The sequence below is a fragment of the Diabrotica undecimpunctata genome, chromosome 4, assembly GCF_040954645.1.
Source record: "Diabrotica undecimpunctata isolate CICGRU chromosome 4, icDiaUnde3, whole genome shotgun sequence".
Classification (NCBI taxonomy): domain Eukaryota; kingdom Metazoa; phylum Arthropoda; class Insecta; order Coleoptera; family Chrysomelidae; genus Diabrotica; species Diabrotica undecimpunctata.
The window spans coordinates 135,448,928-135,471,392 of NC_092806.1; the positions used below are offsets into that span (position 1 = coordinate 135,448,928).

A 22,465-nucleotide genomic window follows, 5' to 3' on the forward strand; every position below is an offset into this window, starting at 1 on the left:
ATTCACGTACAGCTTGTATTTTATATAACGTATTTTTTCTAGCCACATAACTTTATATTTGTGCCCAAATGAGTTCAATTGGATTTATTTCGCAGTGGTAGGGTGGAAGTCTAAGGACTGTAATGTTTCGCCTTTCCGCCATTTTGTCAACTACGTATTCCTTGAACTTAGATTTGTGTTGCCGGGCAATTTTTAGAAGTTCTGCTTTTACCATTCCATCTTCGTAAGGCAGATACTTATTCCGCAGCCAGTCAAGAATATCCTGTTTCTTCCACGCAGTCGTTGGAAGTCTTTCTACTAGTCGTGAATGATAAGGTGCATTATCTAATACTATAATTGAATTTGGTGGCATGTGTTCAATCATCTGCTCAAAATACTCTTCGAAAACATCAGCTGTCATCTCCTCGTGATAGTCTTTTGTGCTTTTGGACTGAAATTCCAACAAACCATGCTTAACAAATCCTTTTTCACTGCCAATGTGAGAAATTATTAATCTACTGCCTTTACCAGAAGGTGGGGAGATACCAGTAGACCAACCTTCCATAAAGGCTTGCCTGGAGCTTAATATATTTTTATCTGACCAAATTTTTTTTAGAGTATGACCTGAGTTTACCCACGTTTCATCCTGGTAGAAGATGGGCCTTCCTTCAGCCCGGAATTTTCGTATGGATCTTAGATAATTTCTTCTCCAACATATTATCTCCTCCCGGTCAATCAAAAGTGATTTTCGGTCTGATTTCTCCCACCGGAAATTTAATTCTTTTAAAACTTGCCACAATTTAGTTCGTCCGATATGAGGCAAATCCGGGTCGTCTCTAACTTCTTGTAAAATTTTGTTTAGGTTTGGTATTTCTTTTTTGAAAAAAAATCCATGAATTTTCCTTCGAATACCATTTTTGGCAAATTCATCAATTTCAATAGGCTTTTTCCCTCTCTTTAAGTGTTCGTTTGTATTTGGGTTAGCTATACCGTGTTTTTTTCTTTCTGATAGGAACCTATATATAGTTGACTCTCCTACGCCAGTCATGTTGGCACAACTTTCGACTATGTTGCGAGCACGAGCGAAAGGTACGTATATGTTCGTAGGTATATGGAATAAAAAATCACTCACGCACTGCATATAATTCGCAAAAGAAATATTCGAGACGCTAATTACTGCCGTAGACGCGGACTCACCGACGAGCCGTAAATTACATGCGATCAAAAACGTACTAAACAAAAAAATTGTTTTCGTTCGTAATAACTTCACCCTTTTAAGTTAAGTTTCGAATATAAACTGAACAAACGAGGCACGTGGCCAAAGCATACCCATTATGTTATTAAAAATCTGGGGAATTCCATCCTAATTATCTTGCAACGAATAGTACCTTCGGATATGAATTCCAGGTTTTCTAGTAAAATGATTAAACGCGAAGATTAGTATTGAAATATCCAAAGAGATAAGGTATTCTTATTTACAAAATTGTTAATGGTTAAATTCTTATTTTTATTAATATAATATAATTACATAACATTAGCCGTAAAAGTTTTAATTGTTTTTTTGCTAAATATATTAGTATTAAAATATTATTAATATTATATATATAACAGTATTAAAAAATATTATATTATTATTTAATGAATAAACACCTCAGGAACGCCTATGGTTTACGACCGTGTTATGAGTTTGAGGCACATTTCGTGCTCTCAACAATTTATGAACGGAGAATAGGAATAAAATACATTGTACTTTAATACATAATAGATTAACCCGTTTATACAACTAATTCAGGATTAATTCAAATTATAGCAATCATCATCATCAGTGGCATTACAGCTCGTTATGAGCCAAAGCCTTCTTCAGAACAATCTTCCATTCGCCCCTGTCTCTGGCAACTCTTCTCCATGCTTTAACTCCGATGGATTTTAGATCATCCTCTATGTTATCTTGATACCTAAGTTTTGGTCTTCCTCTGGCTCGTCTTTCCACTGGTCCTCTTCGGTCAAAAATTTTTCTGATCGTTGCATCTTCATCTCGTCTAATTACATGTCCTATCCATCAAAGGCGTACTAATTTAATACATTTTACCAAGTCAGGTTCCCCAAAACTTCTATATAACTCAAAGTTGTAGCGCCTACGCCACAAACCCTATTCTTGGTCTCCTCCATATATTTTCCTTAGAATTTTTCTCTCGAAACGTTTAAGCAATTCTTGGTCGTTCTGTGTAAGTGACCAAGTTTCTGACCCGTATGTTAACACTGGCCTTATTAGTGTTTTATATAGGGTAAATTTAATTTTCTGGGTAGTTTTAGGGCCATCTGTTTCCTCAAGCCATAACAGCACTTATTGGCAAGCACTATTCTCCTTTTAATTTCTTCGCTGACATTGTTGTCTTTGGTTAGCAGCGAGCCCAGGTAGACGAAGGTGTCCACACCTTCCAGTTCCAGATCATCAATTAATAGTCTAGGTATCTAGTTGCCTGATCTAGTACAATACATATACTTGGTTTTCTGTGCGTTTATTTTTAATCCCATTCTCAGTGCAGACGCCCTTAGCGATCGAAATGCTTCGATCAGAGATTCTGTGGACCTAGGAATAATGTCTATGTCATCTGCATATCCGACCACTTGTACAGATTTATTAAAGATGGTGCCATTCGTATTAATAAGGCACTCTCGCATTACTTTTTCTAGTGCAAGGTTAAATAAGAGACAAGACAGTCCATCTCCCTGTCTCAGTCCATTTTTACAATGGAAGGGTCTTGAAAAGTCGTTTTGGATTCTGACTACACTCTCTACGCCTGTGAGTGTAAGTTCCGTTGGTTGAACAAGATGAAGCGGCATTTGAAATTCCACCATAGCCTGTAGAAGTTTTTGTCTGTTGACTGAGTCGTATGCGTTACCAACATTACCAATTAATCGCCCAGAGGTAAATAATCTAGTGAAACAAAAACACAGATAACAGATAAAACATTTAAAATAATTGACAATAGAAGAAATCTTTGTCAAAGTGATGTATATAGTGAAAGGGAAAAAGCTAGTTTAAGAGACCTCAACAAAGAAATTAAACGAAAATGCAAGGCCGATAAATAACAATAGTAGGTATCACAATATATGCAAAAAAATTGAGAGCCACAATCAAACCAATCAGTCAAGAGATCTATTTAGAAAAGTACGATACATAACAAGAGACTTTAAAGCCAGAACTTGGGCAGTTGAAGACCACACATGAACCCTCAGAACCAACGGAGAAGATATAGCAGAGACATGGAGATTATATTGCCGAGATCTATATAAAGATGATCAACGGCAGGAACTTGTTCAACAAACCTACAAAGAAATCGAAGAATAATCTAACATACTCCTAACACACCTTTCATACATAGAATAAAATAAGGCTGGCAATCATGCAGACGACACTGTCCTTGTTGCGGATAGTGCTGAAGGATTACAAAGATTGATAGATCAAGTAGTTAACATCGGTAGAAAATATGGAATGAAACTTAATAATAAGAAGACGTAAATTATGATCATAAGCAAAAACCAAGATACAGATGCAAAGTTTATGGCAGACAATGAGGTATTGAATGGAACAGAAAAAATAACATACTCAGCATACAACATCACAGACAGCTGGGATCACTCATACGAGATTAAATGTAGAATCGAAAAAGAAAGGAGTGCCTTCCAACAGATGAAGAAAGTTCTCTGCAATTTCACCTTAAACTTACATCTCCGACTCAAAATCCTTAATTGTTATGTGTTTTCTGTTCTTATGTATGGAGCAGAGGCATGGATACTCACTGATGCGTCTTGCAGACGGTTGCAGTCTTTCAAGATGTGGTGCTATCGTCGCATGCTCAGAATATCATATGTACATCATATAACTAACGACGCAGTAATGCAACGTTTACAAAAAGAACCTGAAGTCTTGAAATCCATTAAAGAAAGAAAGTTAGCATACTTCGGACATATAGTGAGAAATGAAAATAAATACAGAATCCTACTATTGATATTAGAAGGGAAAATAGAAGGAAATAGAGGACCAGGACGCCGCCGAATATCCTGGCTTAATAATTTGAGACAGTGTACAGGTATGACCACCACAGACCTATTTCGAACAGCTGCTAATAAAATACGATGGGCCATTGTGGTAGCCAACATCCATAGAGGATAGGCACTAGCAGAAGAAGAAGGCGATCAGTAAACTTAACTATAACAAAACACCAGGTCCAGATATGATAACAGCAAAAATGCTCAAAGCTACAGAAGAAACCGGAATAAAACTGCTTCATTTGCTCTGTAATAAAATATGGCATTCCAAGCAATGGCCTAACGACTGGACAAAATCTACAATGACGATAATATATAAAAAAGGCAGCTTCCATAAAAGCGAGAATTATAAAACCATCTCTCTTATCTCACATGCTAGCAAAATAATGCTACATATAATCAATGAGAGACTGAAAACGTTCCTACAAAGAGAAATACATTAAGAGCCAACTGGGAAAATCTAGGGAATTCAAAATTCCACAATCCCACTATACATTTGTTTTATAGATTATCGCAAAGCGTTCGTCAGGGTCAAATGGCAACACTTATGGCAGATACTAAAAAAAGTTGGCGTACCACAACACTTAATTTCATACATTCATTACATAACAATTATCCACACATAACCACGATTGACCGGTTTGAGGTTGTTAGCTCATATTTGTATATGGGATCATTGATAACAAATACAGGGTCACTACAGGAAGAAAAAAAACGTAAAATTAATGGGAAAATTCCAGTATATTTATTGCGGAGTAACAAATAACCATGGGCCACCGAAAAGTAGGTCTGGCACAATTCTAACTTTCACAAAATTTATCGACCACATCTACTACTCCCTTTGTTCTATTATAGTCTACAATGATTTCTGGGTTTTGAGAGGGCTTATCAATACCGCCAGTAAAATGCATGGTCGATAAAAGTAACACATTTCCGTGTTAGAAGACAGCAAGAGTAGCGTTTTCTCTGAATGCAAAAATACTCGTATTGTCAGGTCTCCTGTTATTCAATAAAGGAGGTGAAATGTGCTTTTTATTTTGAAATGTAAGTCCTAAAGCTATACTTTCCACGAAAACCTTTCAGTTGGCATGGAAGTTCGATATCTTTTGCCGTACTTTTTCACCTCGATGTATTTTTTTGGTTTTGGACAATCCTCTCCAACATTTCATCACTAAAAAATAACATCCAATTTTCTGAGGGCTCCGTTTTTCTCGAGATTTTATACCACTAATTCCTTCATTTAGCTTCTTTACTGTTTTATGAAACGCTATATTTGTTACTATTGTTCGTAAAAATTCATTTTTAGTGCTCTTGGTAATGCTTTATTTTTCTTTTCATATTTGTTTAGTATCTACTGTAAACCATGACATTTTTGGGATCCACTTTTTAATTATATTTAATATTCCCATCCTAAATGCAGATTTGGATTTATTATAAACAAATAAGTAACTTTTATTCGAGAGATTTTTCCAAACTGTTGATAGATGGCGCTATAATTCTAACAAAACTATTAATCTTAATACCCCAGGAAAATTATGGAAAAGGTCTAATATCTCGGGAAATACACTTTGAAATGAAAAACCAAAAAACACGTAATGCATATTTTTCAAAACTCTATCGAATGACACCAAACACGACTCCCATTCTCACTCCCTCTGATGGAGCGGGTAGTAACTTAAAAATCTTAAACGGAAAAGAGACTCGGATTTTACGTGATGAAGTAAACGAGTTTTGTTTGTTTTTTTTTCGATATTCGACACAAGGCGCTGTAATCGTCAGAACAAATACAGATCAGCAGTCTGCAAACGGTCCAATTTCTCGGGACATAGGCTTAGGAACACAAAACGAAGCATTTTTAGTATTTTTAAAAAGGCTATTTTTAATGATACGACATTAGACCGATAGATGGCGCTCTAATTGCAAAAAAGTTCTTTCTCACAAGTGAATTTTATGGTACTGAATATGGTTTTTCACGTAGAATCCGAATCTGACATTAAAAATGGAGCTTTTCATTTAAGATTTTGAAATTGTCCCCAGCCCCAACCTCTAGGAGAATGCTTTTGTGCTGCTTCTATGCTAAAACAATGCTTATCTAATATGCACGTCTTTTTTGAATCCATACTGCTTTGGGTCTGTACTCATCACATTTTCAGTAACTCCAAAATTTTAAAGTTTCCCATTTATATAAATATCACTTTTATTTTATATACAAGTTTAACTATAAAATAATAACTGGATGTATAATAAGTATTTTTATCTTTTGTTTTAGCTGAAAGCTGCTGTAATTAACGAAAAACTAGAAATTGTGGCAGAACAGATCGTAATATATGACTCTGACTTACCAGAATTTCGCACCCAAGGAGGCGCGATTATAGATAAAATTAACAATGCCTACATCACCTCTCCCACTCTAATGTGGGTAAAGGCCCTTGATATAGTGCTGGACAAGCTAACAGTAGCCGGAATTAATTTTTCGAAAATAGCAGCAGTCTCAGGAAGTGGCCAGGTAAGTTCTTTAATTTTTATCAGATTTTATTAGCAGCTAATTTCTATACTGAACTGATTGACATACTTAACACAAATTATTTAAACTTTTAGTGTATATTTAATATTTAGAAATATACCTGGACAAAGAAGTGAGAGATTAAGTAAGTACAAAAAGCAAATAGACTGGCAGGATGCCTTAATAACACTATGGCGAAACAGACACATTGACACTGAGATAAAGTCAAGAATTTTTACAGCCAGTGTAAGACCAATAATGACATATGCCTCAGAAACAAGACCCGACACAGCCACAACGCAAAGGCTACTGGAAACGGCAGAGATGAGAGTACCGAGAAGAATTACAGGAAATACGAGAGATTGAAAGAGAAGTGAAGACATTAGAAGAAAATGTAACTTACAGTGCCTTTAACAGGCAGAATAAGTATCAGACGACCTCTCAAAAGATGGAGTAACAACCTTACATAGTGTAACGTTATAAACGTCACATCTCTATTAATTTATATTTAAATAATTATTTCATTTTAATTTGTTTATTAATTTATTAATTTCTTTATCTTCAGTTTAATTTTTACTATTTTTTATTTATAAAAATAGTTGGCGCCCTCTGTTTTTCTCTTCTTCCTCTGTCTTTATTTTTTTTTTCTCTCTTTCTGTCCCATAGAGTAAATATTCGCCCTCTCACTTTTGTTCGGCAGACTATTCTGTTCCGTGTTGACTGACAAGCTAGTTTCATGATATCTATAGCAACATCCTATGACATCTGTGCTAACTTCATTCAGTCTCCCACTTTCTGTCAAAACAACTTTTCTGTAGTGGGATTATTTTTTGCCTCTTTTTGAAATTTATAAAAGAAGGCAAAAATTATTATAAGACTCATTTTTATGGTCTACAAATTCTCTTGGGTTTATTGGACATATCAAAACCTTATTGGTTTATTGGATTCATTGAATTTATTGGAAATATTGGTTTATCAACAACTGAATTGACCAGATTGAATTGATTGGCCACATTCAATTTTACTAATCAGGACATACAGCCACGTGTGACTGCAGCTCTCTCTCCAGAAGCCACAACTTCTAATTGGAGGACCCAACAGCTAGAACACACAAGCAGCTCATCGAAGCAATAAGTAACACTTATTAACTGTTAAGCTTTGGCAGGGTTAATTATTGTTTTTTTTTTATTCATTTAAATAAATATGTTGGGTTAAAATTTGTCTTATTTGCTATCAACTGAGAACTCAGGTTCAATCCCTAGTTTAAGACAAGCCGAACTCACCCTTGAGATACTGAGCTAGGCAAGGTATAGACGATAAGCTCCCATGGTTGATTGAGGTATTATTTTTACAATAGTATTTCAATTCTCTTTGGTAGTCTTATCGTTACACATTGGCGCCCAACGTGGGGCTCGAACCTGAGTTCTCAGTTGATAGCAAATAAGACAAATTTTAACCAAACATATTTATTTAAATGAATAAAAAAAAACAATAATTAACCCTGCCAAAGCTTAACAGTTAATAAGTGTTACTTATTGCTTCGATGGGCTGCTTGTGTGTTCTAGCTGTTGGGTCCTCCAATTAGAAGTTGTGGCTTCTGGAGAGAGAGCTGCAGTCATACGTGGCTGTATGTCCTGATTAGTAAAATTGAATGTGGCCAATCAATTCAATCTGGTCAATTCAGTTGTTGATAAACCAATATTTCCAATAAATTCAATGAATCCAATAAACCAATAAGGTTTTAATATGTCCAATAAACCCAAGAGAATTTGTAGACCATAAAAATGAGGTATTAATCCACCAATGAACAAGCAGAATTGCTTATAAGCAGGAAGAAGAAGAAATATATCAGATAACACAGACTGTGCTAGTGATGTTTGCATATACAATACAATATGAAAAATCGTATAGAAGAGTCCAAAAAGGTCAAAGATAATCGCATCAAGAACCATGATTTTTAATGTCGATACAAACACCATACTAAAAGCCAACATCTTGGTAGTGCGACTAATCACGGGCTATTTATCTCTTAAAAAAATCAACAGAATGAATTACATCCGTATCTCCAAATGTATTTTGCCTTATCTATCCATTTTTGGAGCTGTGAAGTGGTTAAACTGGACTTGATCCTCCCGCAGTGCTAGCAGCCTAAAGAGTCTAGATCCAAGACCGTCCGTATACTCTCATATGGAGACCAAGTTAACCGAGGGCGTGGAATGACCAAAAGAGAGAAACACGGCGAATCGAAACCAAGAAGTGGATAAATATCCTTGGTGTGGAGCAACCTTAATAGTACTTGAGTGGAGCCGAATTTAGTTTTAATCGGAAGGGTCCTCTGTCAGATATCTGGCCATGAAAAAATAGGTACTGCGAAGAGAGATAAGGTTCTTAAGCTGTAGCTGTAAATGTAGCTCATCTAGGGAGAGGGTACTTCAAAATCAAGACTCCTGGTCCTCCAGATTGGGTGTTAGTCGAGCACTTAGAACGAGCCTCGGAATCAGGGTGGATATTTTTATATCTCTTTCTTATGCATCGCATAAAAATCAGGTGATAATGACAGGATCAACAATCGTATTTCTTTATTCTATACTGCATTAGAAAATCGAATAGGACAAAAAGGAAAACGATTCATTCATCATCATTATCATTATCATCATGATCAACCTGTATGCGTCCACTGCTGGACATAGGTCTCCCTCTTTCTATCTGTCTTTGTCTTGTGCGGCTTGCATCCGTGTGCAAACACGCTTCAGGTCGTTAGTCCATCTAGTTGGTAGGCGTCCTCTGCTCCGTAGACTCCTCGACAATACGTTTTGTCCATCGGTTGTCTGATAATGTGCCCAATTCCATTTTAGTGACCCCATTTTATTGATGGCGTTTGTTGTTTTTGTTCTACAACGTATATAAAACGAGTTGTTTTTGTTCTTCGTTTGGGATTCTGTCTTTCAGAGAGACACCCAACATCTGGCGCTCCATAGCCACGCGAATCTTATTTACTACCTTTTTTGTGAGTGTTAATGTTTCCGCTCCATAAGTAAGTACAGGTGACATAAATTGGTCAAAAATTTTTCTTTTGAGTCATATGGGTAGGTCCGACTTAAATACATAATTTAATTTACCAAACGCTGCCCAGTCTGTGCGACGTTGCAACTCACATGTCTGGTTATTTCTGCCCAACCGAATTTCTTGTCCTAAGTACTTATACGATGCAGTCTGCACAATATCCCTTCCATCAAAAGCAATATTTCGATTTAGCGCCAGATTAGTCATTATTTGCGTCTTGTTTATATTAATCTTTAGCCTGACCTCCAAGAAAACGTGATATAATTTTTCAAACATTATTATGGCATCATCCATACGATCGGGCTATAAGGACGATGTCATCTGTAAATCTCAAATAATTAAGCTTCTCTCCAGTTATGTTGATACCATGCTCGTTCAAATGTTCCTTCTTACAAGTATGTTTTAAAAGCGTTGTGAATAGCTTTGGAGAGACGGTGTCTCCTTGTCGTATTCCTCGCTGTATACAGTGTAGGATTCATTATTCCAGTAAAATGAGAAATAATTCGTTGGGTTTTGAACCTTTATATTTTTAAAGTTGCGCAAAATAAGATTTAGGCTGAAGCTGATAAAAGTCATTTCTACGATAAGGGTGTATATAAAATACTATAACAAACATAAAAAACAGCAATTATCATGATAATATGAACATGAAAATGTTTATAAAATGGTTGCGTAAAAAACTTCTTCCCAAATTAAGTGGACCCAGCGTCATTATTTTAGACAATGCGTTTTACCATTCCAAAATAATATAGATTGCACAGCATGTATTAAAATCTTAATCGATTTGAGGTATCTGGTAGCAACAAATCATCGTTCGTGATCCATAAATAGTTCTTACTGTAACGATTTTACTACTTATCTTTATTTACAATCTTTTAATTTATTATTATTTACACTATATAATTTATCACAGTCTTTTACACTTATTCTAATTGACAAAAAGAAACACAATATTAATTTATTTTACAGCTGACGGGATCATCATCATCATTTTGGCTTTACAACCCTGTGTGGGTCCTAGCCTCCCCAAGAATTTTTCTCCAGTCGTCCCTATCCATCGCCTTCCTCCGCCAAGCACGTATTTCCATATTTCTCATGTCTTCATCGATGTTATCTAGGAATCTTGTTCTGGGTCTTCCTCTTCTTCTTTGACCAATAGGTCTATCAAGGAGCGTTTTTCTAGCTGGGTCGGTTTGCTCCATCCGCATTACATGGCCTACCCACCTCAGACGTCCTATCTTTATGTGTTTTACGATATCTGGTTCCTGGTATATCCTATAGAGTTCGAAGTTGTATCGTCTTCTCCAGACACCATTTTCATTTACCGCTCCATAGATGCGCCTTAGTATTGTTCTTTCGAAACATCTTAACATGTTTTCATTGCTTTTTGTTAAAGTCCAGGTTTCTGAACCATATGTTAGGACTGGACGTATTATTGTTTTGTAGAGTTTTAGTTTGTAGAGCTGACGGGATACAATAGTTTATTTTAGACTAAACTTAAAAATCTAACTTCTTTGTATTTATACGGTTCGGCCTTGCATTGAAACGTCGCTGGAAATTTCTTGTTGTTCTTGGTCTACCAGAATTTATTTTATTTGGTCTCACATTCCCAGTTTCTCGACAACGTCGTTCAACAGCTCTAAATGTTTTTTTACTTGGTAAGTTTCTTCTAGGAAACTTTTCTGCATAACATGGCACAGCTGCACTAGAACATCCTAAACATTCGCCTAAGGTTAATAACATGTCAGTGTATTCAACATTTGAGTACATTTTGATTTGATTTTACAAATAACAAGGTTTCAAAACTCTAATATTGTTGATTTATCGTCATAACAATCAATAAATATCAGATTTCCATGGCACACTTGGAGAAAATAGAGGTATACCTATTAGAACTTTATCATTACTACCAGCATCAATTAGGTATTACTTCATAATTTTTAAATCAAAATATCCCGAAAACGGTACACAGTATCGAGTTTTACCAAGAGTACCTTGTTCGTGTAAAATTGAATGATGTTTAAGTTTACTTGAAATTTTGATTAATAATTATACTCTTAAAAAAGTTATATTGACTAATAAATTAAATTAAATTAAAATTAAATTCTTTATTTTCTTTCTGACAAACATAGTTTGTATAGAATTAGTCATAAACATACATTTCTAAAAACTAAACACTAAACTAGACTAAACAAGACATGAAATGAATTTAAAAGCTAAATGAAATACAGCTAATATCCAAGATTTAAAAAATTCTTCGACTGTATAAAACACTTTTTTACATAAAAATTGTCTAAGATTCCTCTTAAATACATTTATTGAACTGGTGGACTTTACAACTGTAGGTAAATGATTAAACACCTGTAGCCCGTATACCCTGGGCGATTTAAATTTAATGTTACCTTTTGAAAATGGTATATAAAGTTTATTACAATATCTAGTATTTAAATTATGCAAATCACCACTCGTTTTAAACTGATGTAAGTTATTAAAAATAAAAACACATAATTCAAAAATGTATAGACACGCCAATGTTAAAATTTTATATTTTTTTAAATATTCTCTACAACTAGTTAGTCGGGAAAACATATCCCGTATCTTAGCCTGGACTCTACGAGTGCATAATAAATCATAATTAGCTGATTTTCCGTCAGAACATATTTTAAATTTCTAATTAGATAGTTAATGGAACTCAACTTCGAAACAACCGCTCCACAATGCAACTTTCAATCCAAACTTTCGTCAATCGTTATTCCCAAAAACTTGCCTGACGACACCGTAGCTATTTGCATGTTGTTAAAAATAAGCTAAAGATTTTCCAAGTATTTTTGTTTATTGTGAAAATGTATAACTTGCGTTTTCTCTGCATTAAGATGCAACGAGTTATCGCAAAACCAAGAATATAAAGATGAAAGAAAATCATTACATTGATGTTGTAGGATTACGTTGGATTTGTTAGATAGAATAATTGACGTATCATCCGCATATATAGTGAAATTTACCGCTCTGTCCACTTGTATGATGTCGTTAATGTAGACTACAAAGAGAATTGGTCCTATTATAGATCCTTGGGGAACACCCATGTTTGTAGTAACAAGACTAGATCTACAACTGGTCACACAATCCTCGATCCTGGTCTGCAGGCTCACATATTGTTGTCTATTGTTTAGAAATGACATAATCCACTGTAAAGAGTTTCCTGTAATACCTATCTGTTTTAGTTTTTTAAATAATATTTTATGGTTGACACAGTCAAATGCCCTACTAAGATCACAAAATATTCCAATAGGACATTCGCCTGCATCAATCAAACTGGTTAAATGAGCATAAAATGCATGGACTGCCGTATTAGTAGATTTATTTTCTTGAAATCCATGTTGATTTATAGTTATGATATTATTGTTTTTTAGATAACCATTTAATCTCTTTAAATATCCATACTCAAATACCTTTGAACATATACTGGTAGATATACATAATATATATATATATATATATATATATATATATATATATATATATATATATATATATAATACTTAGTACGATCCGTGTAACTAGCGCCCTCTATGAGAATCAGATATAAAAATAAATTCATGGGATGTATCAGCTTCCAAAACATATTCGTATAAAATTTCATTACAATGTTGCCAGTAGTTTCGGCAAAATCGTAAAAAATGCGTAAAATTTTTTTTTTCTTCAACGCCCTGTATCTTGAAAACGGATGGCGTTACAAAAATTTTTTACGAAGCAAACCCCAATTATTTTTCAGTTTTTCACCTATCCTAGAGACGGGGTTACCTTTTTTTGAAACACCCTGTATACAAAATTGATACAGATGGTCAGTTACTTAACCGTTGCTTAGTTACTTAATCGGAGTCTTCGAAGATTATGTGATTTCTCTAATATAGAAATACAGATGCCTCATGTATTTTTTTTTTCTAGCAACATGGATCAGTTTATTGGCAAAGGGGGGCTAGTCAAACGTTAGCAACTTTAAATCCTGGTGAATTCCTTCATCAACAGTTAGCCCATTCTTTTGCTGTAGCTAACAGTCCGATATGGATGGACTCAAGTACGACCAAACAGTGTCAGTTACTTGAACAAGCTGTAGGGGGACCAATGGTATGTATGATATTATTACGGGCTTAATTTCTTTTAGACGATTCAACTTCTTTTAATCTTATTGAGAGTGAAAGGATATATCTTTTAATATGAGCAATTTTTAAACAATTACTTCCAATAAAGAACATAAAAGATTGAAAGCAATTTTTTTTCTAAGGAATTAGTTGTTTTGTAACTTATTTTAGTTTTTGATTTCAGAAATTAGCGGAAATTACAGGTTCTCGAGCTTATGAAAGATTCACAGGATCCCAAATATGTAAAATAAATCAAACAAGACCAGATGCCTATAAAAATTCAGAGGTAAGACTTAATATCAATTTTTTTTAAATACTTTTTATCTCTTAATGTTGTAGTCTACAACAAACTATTGACATAATACTCTTTTAAAAATATATTACATTTGTGGAATGACTTTTTTAGCGAATATCTCTCGTTAGCAGTTTCTTGTGTTCTCTCTTCGCTGGAAAAATTGCTCCAATAGATATATCCGACGGATCGGGAATGAACCTTATGAACATCAGAACGAAAAAATGGGACGAAACGTTGCTTGAAGTATGCGGATCAAATTTAGCCGAAAAGTTAGGAGATCCTGTACCATCAACAACAATTGTGGGGAATATATCGCCTTATTATGTGGACAGATACAACTTTAATCCCAACTGTAAAACTATTGCTTGTACTGGTGATAATCCTGCTTCCCTCATAGGTATAGTATATTTTTGGTTTTAAACATATGGTGTTTTCAGATGAGGTGTTATTTTAATATCAGATTTTTTCTTCTACTACTTTCTAGAAACTCTTTATACCTACCGTTCAATGTTTTCGAAGTATTATAAGATTTAAAAACAAAATTTTGTACATACTTTGTACCGGGGGTCCAATAAGCCAATCTCTCGGCTATATATCAGAAACTATTCATGTTATAACTTTAGGAGAAAAAAAGTTAACCGTTAGGAGTCGTAACCTGTGAAGAAAAATTTGACAACCAGTTTTTTGTGAAATATGCCCAATTATACCAAGTGTTAAATAAGTAAACTAGAAAGAGGCCTTATAACTTGCAACGAACTGAAGTTAATAAACTCCCCTTGTAATGTTATCTGGGAATCGTTGGATATACCACATCTAACAAAATCACCAACATATACAACCAGTGCTTACTTTGTACCAAAAATGAAGATTAACAAATCATTTATTTTAAATAATCAATCCAGCATTTTTTCTGCTGAAGCATGTGCTATATACAAAGCCCTTGAATTGTGCTGTGAAAACCAGTGGAACAAAATTGTCATATGCAGTGATTCACTGTCAGTATTACACTCCTTGCAAAACTTTAAATTCACAATAAATAGCAATATATTCATATTAGAAATTTTTCAACAGTTACTTAAACTATCAGATCCATATGTTACTAAATTTCTATGGGTTAAGGGACACTCAGATATTGTTGGCAATACTATTGCTGATTCTATAGCTAAAAATCCATTACAGCACCCACATATGGTGATAGAAGAATTTAACACATGTGACCTACTTGCCTATATCAAACAACATATTAAATTTAAATGGGACAGACAATGGATTCAGTTTGGTGAAAGCAGGGGCACTAATTTATACAAATTACAACCAACAGTAGATGTAAAACAATTTTACAAAGATGTCACACTAAGCAGAAACACAGTGTCAACTGTCTTAAGATTAAAAGTAAATCATGGATGTTTTCCGAAACATCTACACAAAATAGGAGTTCTCCCAACAGACCGATGTGAGTGTGGGACTAGTATAGCTGATTTAAATCACATATTCTTCAACTGCCCCCTACATCGTAATACAAGTACGTGGCTGCTAAAAGAATTGATAAAAGAGGGTTTAAGTACACCATTAAACGTAAATCTTCTATTAAGCGAAGACAATATAAAAATCTTTAAAATAATTATGATATTTCTTGCAAAAATTAAATTAAAGGTATGAGTATAAAATTGATCGAATGCGTGAATATTTCCTTTGTATGTTTACCATATATGTTGCCCACCTACCTAACCGTGGTTTATGTCTTGTTTGTTACAATAAAGCCGCTCTGATGAATCCCTGAGCGTGAAAAGGGTCCTCCTTGTACAATCCTGTATGAATGAATACTAATATCTATATGTAATTACGTGGCTAAAGGTTTCAAGCCAAAGCCATTAAAAAAAAAAGAAAGAGGCCTAAATTCCGCACAAAGTTGTTCAAGTACTTTTTTTTTATTTTTTCATATAAAGGGTGGGGGAGAGTGGGAAAGTATTTGTGGATAAATACCTATAACTTTGATTTGGATCAACCGATTTTAACGAAATTTGTGTCATTAGAAAGAGTGTGGAAGAATTAATTTACATCTACTATAAAACAATTGCGTTTATTTTTAATTGTCATGGGTAAAGGGTACTTTCAAATAGAAAAAATTTAAATTTGTTTTTCTTCAAAATGTTTAATGGAAACATCTATTTATTGTAAATTATAATGGAACTGGATTAAATTCGTAACAAAATGGAGCTAACCGCATGTTGATATCTTTTGTGAGACTCGAGATATGAATAAAAATGCATAAACATAAGTAAGTATAGTATTGACCCTTTATTATGACTTAAAATTAAATATGTAAAAGATCATACAAATATCTCGACCATTAAAACTTAATGTCCAATTAAAGGTTTAAATTGTTTTCCATCGTTGTCCACACAAAGATGTAATCTTTCGCGAGTAGACATAACAGCTGCTTCAATCTCAGCTGTTGATATACTATTTATTGCGTTTATATTGCGCTGTTTCATGTAGTCTCGCGTGGTTGGTCGAATTTGGTACACTAAGTTCTTCAATCTTCTCCACAGATAAAAGTCCAGACATATTAAGTCTGGAGATCTAGCTGGCCATGAAAATATACTTCCCCTTCCAATCCATTTATTTAGATAACTTGCATACAAATAATCTCGAACTCTCGAAGTAATATCATATCTCTTCTTGTTTGTAAGGAAATAGCTTCCAATAAAACAGGCAACTGATTTTCCAGAAAATCCAAATATGTTTCGCCATTTAAAGTTCTATCAAAGAAATATGGACCTATGATCTTTCCATCGACTATACCACACCAAACATTAAGACTAAATCTACCTTGAACCTGCACCTCATGTATCCAGTGCGGATTTTCTTCAGCCCAATAATGCATATTATGCAGATTAAAACCATCCGCACTATTAAACGTAGCCTCGTCTGTCCACAAAATCTTTGACGTGATATGCGGTTGTCTTCTAGCAGACCTAACATCCAATTGCAGTAATCCAGCCTTGCATCAAAATCTCTCTCATGTAAAGCTTGGTGGAGAACTACATGATAAGGATGCAGTCTAAAAAACAGAACAACAAATATTGGTGAAAAAGAAAGCACTATATTTACTAAAACTCAAAAAATCTTGAAAAATCCACAATTGTTTCACAAGATAAATCGTGCATAAGTATTTTTAAAAAACGGATAACAGGATAAAAGCGCCGTGTTGCCGTTTTTATCGGAATATTAAAATAACAGTTGAATCTAAAGTTTAAAGGGAATTCCAAGTTTCTGACCTAAACGTTCACTTTATAATATGAAAAACCAACCTGTGATCTTTTTAAAATCCTTAGAACAGTAGTTTTGGGTGTGTTTAATTCTATAGAGATTTGCCGACTACTTATATGTGGATTCTGTTGAATTAAAGCAAGAACATTGATTGAATTATCTTCGGTCATACGGCTACTACGTCGTTTAAAACAAGGACGATGAAAACTACTTGTTTCTCTTAATCTTCTTGCCTTTCTTTCAAATAATTCTTTGTCATAATGTCTCCTGTCAGGATATCTTACAGAATATATACGTGAGGCAATAGCGGCATTTTGGAGCATTCGAAATAAACTCCAATCATATCATACAATTCTGCATTTGATATACTGATCATGAATTATTAGTACTGATAATTAATTACTAATATTACCAATATTAATATCTATTGAAAAAAGTGCAATCTTCTATTCGAATTATAATATAACACTTCTTAACAATGTTTTGACTGCTGTCAATAAATAAACAATATGAACTCCCAGTCAAATTCCTGGGTTAGCCTACTTAGTTTCGAAAAAACTATTTTTAATCATATGAAATAACAATGGTCAAAATAGGTATCAACAATAAGATTGTTCTACTATAAAAAAATTTGAAAGTACCTACCGAAGTATTTTTTAATATAATTTATAATACAGGGTGAGTCAATACTATCATCAACATGCGGTTTGCGCCATTTTGTTACGAATTTATTCCAGTTCCATTATAATTTACAATAAAACGGTGTTTCCATTAAACATTTTGAAGAAAAACAAATTTTAATTTTTTCTATTCGAAAGTACCCTCTACCTATGACAATTAAAACTAAATGCAATTATTTTATAGTAGATGTAAATTAATTCATCCACACCCTTACTAATGACACAAATTTCGTTAAAATCGGTTGATCCAAACCAAAGTTATAGGTATTTATCCACAAATACTTTCCCACTCTCCCCCACCCTTTATTTGAAAAAATAAAAAAAAGTCCTTTAACAACTTTGTGCAGAATTTAGGCCTCTTTCTAGTTTACTTATTTAACACTTTTTATAATTGGGCATATTTCCCAAAAAAACTGGTTTTCAAAGTTTTCTTCACAGGTTACGCCCTCTAGCGGTTAACCCAGAAACTTAAAAGTTATTTCCAGCGATTTCTCTTGACCACTTTTACTAAGGAATTTTTTTTCCCTAAAGTTATAACATGAATAGTTTCTGATATATAGCCGAGAGATCGGCTTATTGGACCACCCGGTACATCTAAAAAACTGAGGAAGCCTCAAGCAGAAATATGTGGAAACAGGGAAAAAATCATAGGAAGTGATAAATAGAACCATAACAATAGCAGTAACGGTTTTGTAGTACACGCAGTAATTTGCGTGCTTTAAGTGTTTCATTTTTAATCCATATTTCACCAGGGTTAGAGATAAAATTGTCGACTAGAGATTCATTAGAAAGATATATGCATATTCTGTTATTTGCCAATCTTGAAGAAAATAGAATATTTCGTGGGTGTATGATTTCACCAAGAGTCACTAAATACTCTTCAAGTTTAGTGTCATTAAGAACATTAAATATGATGGCTTGTTTTTTAGACGGAAATTTGACTGTATTCTGGTTAAGTATAGAAGAGTATGTTGATTTATTTTGAAGTTGTTGGTTATTGTACATTTCTCTAATTACGGACCTGTCGTCGGTAGATTTGAACTTCTAAAAAGTGGCCGTAAGGCCGGTAATTAACCTCGAAATGACTTGTGTTCCTACTTATACTTATATTACTATGTTTAAAATAGAGTAAATAAACTCACGATTTATTCGGTGGTGACACCAAATTCCACAATATACCTACTATCTCACTTTCCTTTAAATTTAATTCGGCTCACTTTACTTCCAAAATACTAGTTTTCGGGACCGACATATAAAAATTATTTGCTTCACCATGTTCAGGACCAGTCTCCAACACCCATCTTTGATTGTCATTAACGCATAGTTATCGGCATAGCTCGCAACAAAGGAAAAAAGAATATATAGTAAAATATGTGTTTAACATGGAAGGCAACCGTATATACGTATTTCTGATTATTGATCGTCTTCAGTACGGTGCAGCCAAGTTAGAAAAGGAGCGTGTTAACTTGGAAAAGGATCACTACAGAAGCCATGCTACCAATTTGTGGTAATAATGTAAGAAGACTCTGAGTGATTGATATAGAGATGAACATGTGGAAGGAAGCAATTCAAAAGTGAAGCGATGTCGCCTGGTCACAGTGTGTTATACATACTAACAAATTAATTGAACAGTGGTTTATTAGAGAAAAAATATATGTAATATTAATATCGAACCTGTAATAATTAACATTGGAGATAATAGTTCAGATTGTGAAGGTGATGAAAATGAAATATGAGAAACGAAAAACATACGTTCAAAATTTTGCAACAATATTATTTAAGCTAAATAATGTGTCATTCTTTGAATCATTTTTGTATGCTTTACATGATGATGCGCGGATAAAGAACCATGGACTCAACTGTACATTATGCACACTTGAAACTAGCTGTACTTAGTTTTATTCATTTATTTCGATGTTGAAATAATTTAACCTGATTAAAATGTATCAATAAAACAAAAATAGTAATAGTAGGTGAGACCTTTGTGACAGTCCCGAACTCCCGATTTACCAAAAATAATTAGAAAATAACAAATATTTCATTTCATAATATTTAGCTCCAATAATTTTAATTTGTTGGTTTGAGTATTTTTGGATTTTACTAGAAAGTATCCTATTTTTATTTTAAATATCTGCATTTATCACAACGGCAGTATACTTAAACGTGTTGTTATACTAAAACATTTAATACCCATTTTTGACAAATCATTTCTGTAAAAACCACACTAAAAACGATATATTACAGTGTTGTACTTGATAATAAAGAATATATGTTATATATTTAATTACAAAATAATTTTTAGGTATGAGGCTTAGCGAGCACTGGATAGCTGTAAGTTTAGGGACCAGTGATACAGTCTTCCTTTGGCTGTCGGAGCCCAAAGTAGTTCTGGATGGTCATGTACTTTGTAATCCCATAGATGAAAATGCGTACATGGCCCTATTATGGTAAGTTCGAATTGAGTTATGCTAAAAGTTAGAGTACGATACGTTGATTGAAATCATAACATGCACAATCACAACCAGATATGAGAAAAAAAAGCCTTGACATTTATTTAGCGTATGGCAGACATTGCAGACAATATAAAACATTTTAAAAACATGTAATATGTGTAATTACATATTATATATTAAAATTAGGTGCAGCTATCCACTCAAGATACACGAGCATTGGAGCAAAGAAATTCATTGGATCGCCAGGGTATGCTTTTAGCTCATATTCCTCGATCAGATGACGAATGGATAGGCTTGTAGCTCCAGATTTGCAGAGTTTTTGCCACATATATAGATTTTCCGCACACATTCCGTATCCGGTGCGAATTTTTTCCATATATGTGGACGGAGATCAAAACCGTTTATGATTTTTAATCGATCTATAGAATATTGTAGGTAGAAGAGAGTGTTTTCATTCCACAATTCTACTTAGCACCGAGGATGAAGTCGTCATTTGCGATCTATTAAGTAAGACGCGAGAGTGAGTTTTGAGATGACAGTCAGTTTGTAGCTAGAGTACATTCTGGTGGATGGAAAGTTTGGGATTATTCATAATTTTATCGTGTTCTGTTGTGTTATTGGAGTGCTTCCTGTACAAATAGGGTGGAGGTATATGGCTAAATGTTGAAAGCCAAAACAGGGAGTAGACCTGACTACCTGATTCAACCAGTAAGATTCGTAATGTGTTCGCTGAAGCTACCTATAAAGCTTACAGAGCTTTTGGGTATTGTTTCTGCACGTCCTTATGTTGGAGGCGGTATTTTCAAATGTTTGTATGTTTTTTGAAAGCTAAGGTTTTGCCTAAAGTCACGCCAAGGTACTTACGATGCTCTTAGTGTTGAAGCACAGTATTAAAAAATACTTCCAGTTGGTGGATTACTTTCTTGTTATTAAGGTAAAAACAACTTGCTTCAGTCTTATTTAGGTTTGTTGTAGCCTTAATTTTTTACAAGTATTTATTCAGAGGGGACAAATCATCTGTTAAGTTTATCTCGGTGGTTTCAAAGTTCTTATGTTGGAGTGTTAGAGCTAGATTATTAGCGTTTCCAAATTTCCTTGCAGCAGTGTTGGTAAGGTCTGATATATAACGGTTGAATGGAGTTGTGGCTAAAACATATCACTGGTAGTCCTTAACTTCCTCTGTTTGCTTATATTGTTACGTTGTTTTTGGAAGATTGCATGTTTTGGAAGATAGTGGTTTTGGAAAATAGAAGCTTTATTATTAATAGCTTAGGATATTAAACATTTTATGATCATATCCTATATGCAAAAAGGAGATACACCTAATTATTTGTTTCAAAAATATATGAATATTACTCGTTTAGCCTGAATATCTGAAGCCTTCTTTTATATTTTCACTTTTTTAGCACGTATAATGTTCTATCTGCAAACATTATGGACTTTGGAATGACTCTTTTGATCTCTAAAGTTTTCAATTTTCCCTTGGTATACTTTTCATTCAATTTTAGAAAAATTTAAATTTACAATATTGCAATAATTTTTTCAGTTTTAAAAATGGTTCTTTTACGAGAGAAAGGATCCGGGACCAATGCGCAGAAGGCTCATGGAATGTTTTCAATCAATTATTAGAAAGCACGCCTAGAGGAAATTTCGGAAATATAGGACTTTATTACGATAATCAAGAAATCATTCCATTTTTGCATGGTGATTACAGATTCAGTAAGGGTGGTCGTGTTACCAAGTTTAATAGTTTAGAAGTCGAAGTGAGAGCTGTTATTGAGGGGCAGTGTATTAGAAATAGGGCTTATTCCGAAGATTTTGGACTTAAAATAGGTAACATTTATTTTTTCTGTGAAACATGATTATTCATTACAGTAGACATTTATCTTTTTAAATAAAAATATAAATCAACTTTTTGTCAACTCTAAGGGTAATTTAAAAACATGTACAAAATATTTGAGCGTCATATTGTATTAAATTTTTTGCAGAAAGTTAGTCCGGTTTTGTTTTTACGTCTTTATCTTCAA

The 22,465-nt window shown here is 33.9% G+C and overlaps 1 protein-coding gene across 5 annotated transcripts in view; it reads left to right on the forward strand.

Moving 5' to 3' along the window:
- Positions 1 to 22,465, forward strand: part of LOC140440087 (xylulose kinase-like) — an 85,354-nt gene that overhangs the window by 57,601 nt on the left and 5,288 nt on the right. For all 5 annotated transcript variants that reach the window (XM_072530356.1, XM_072530357.1, XM_072530358.1 and 2 more), the window contains 6 exons: positions 6,302 to 6,538; positions 13,544 to 13,723; positions 13,922 to 14,023; positions 14,144 to 14,429; positions 20,288 to 20,432; positions 21,985 to 22,271. In XM_072530356.1, the coding sequence (XP_072386457.1) occupies positions 6,302 to 6,538; positions 13,544 to 13,723; positions 13,922 to 14,023; positions 14,144 to 14,429; positions 20,288 to 20,432; positions 21,985 to 22,271 (1,237 nt within the window). The remainder of the gene's footprint in view (positions 1 to 6,301; positions 6,539 to 13,543; positions 13,724 to 13,921; positions 14,024 to 14,143; positions 14,430 to 20,287; positions 20,433 to 21,984; positions 22,272 to 22,465) is intronic.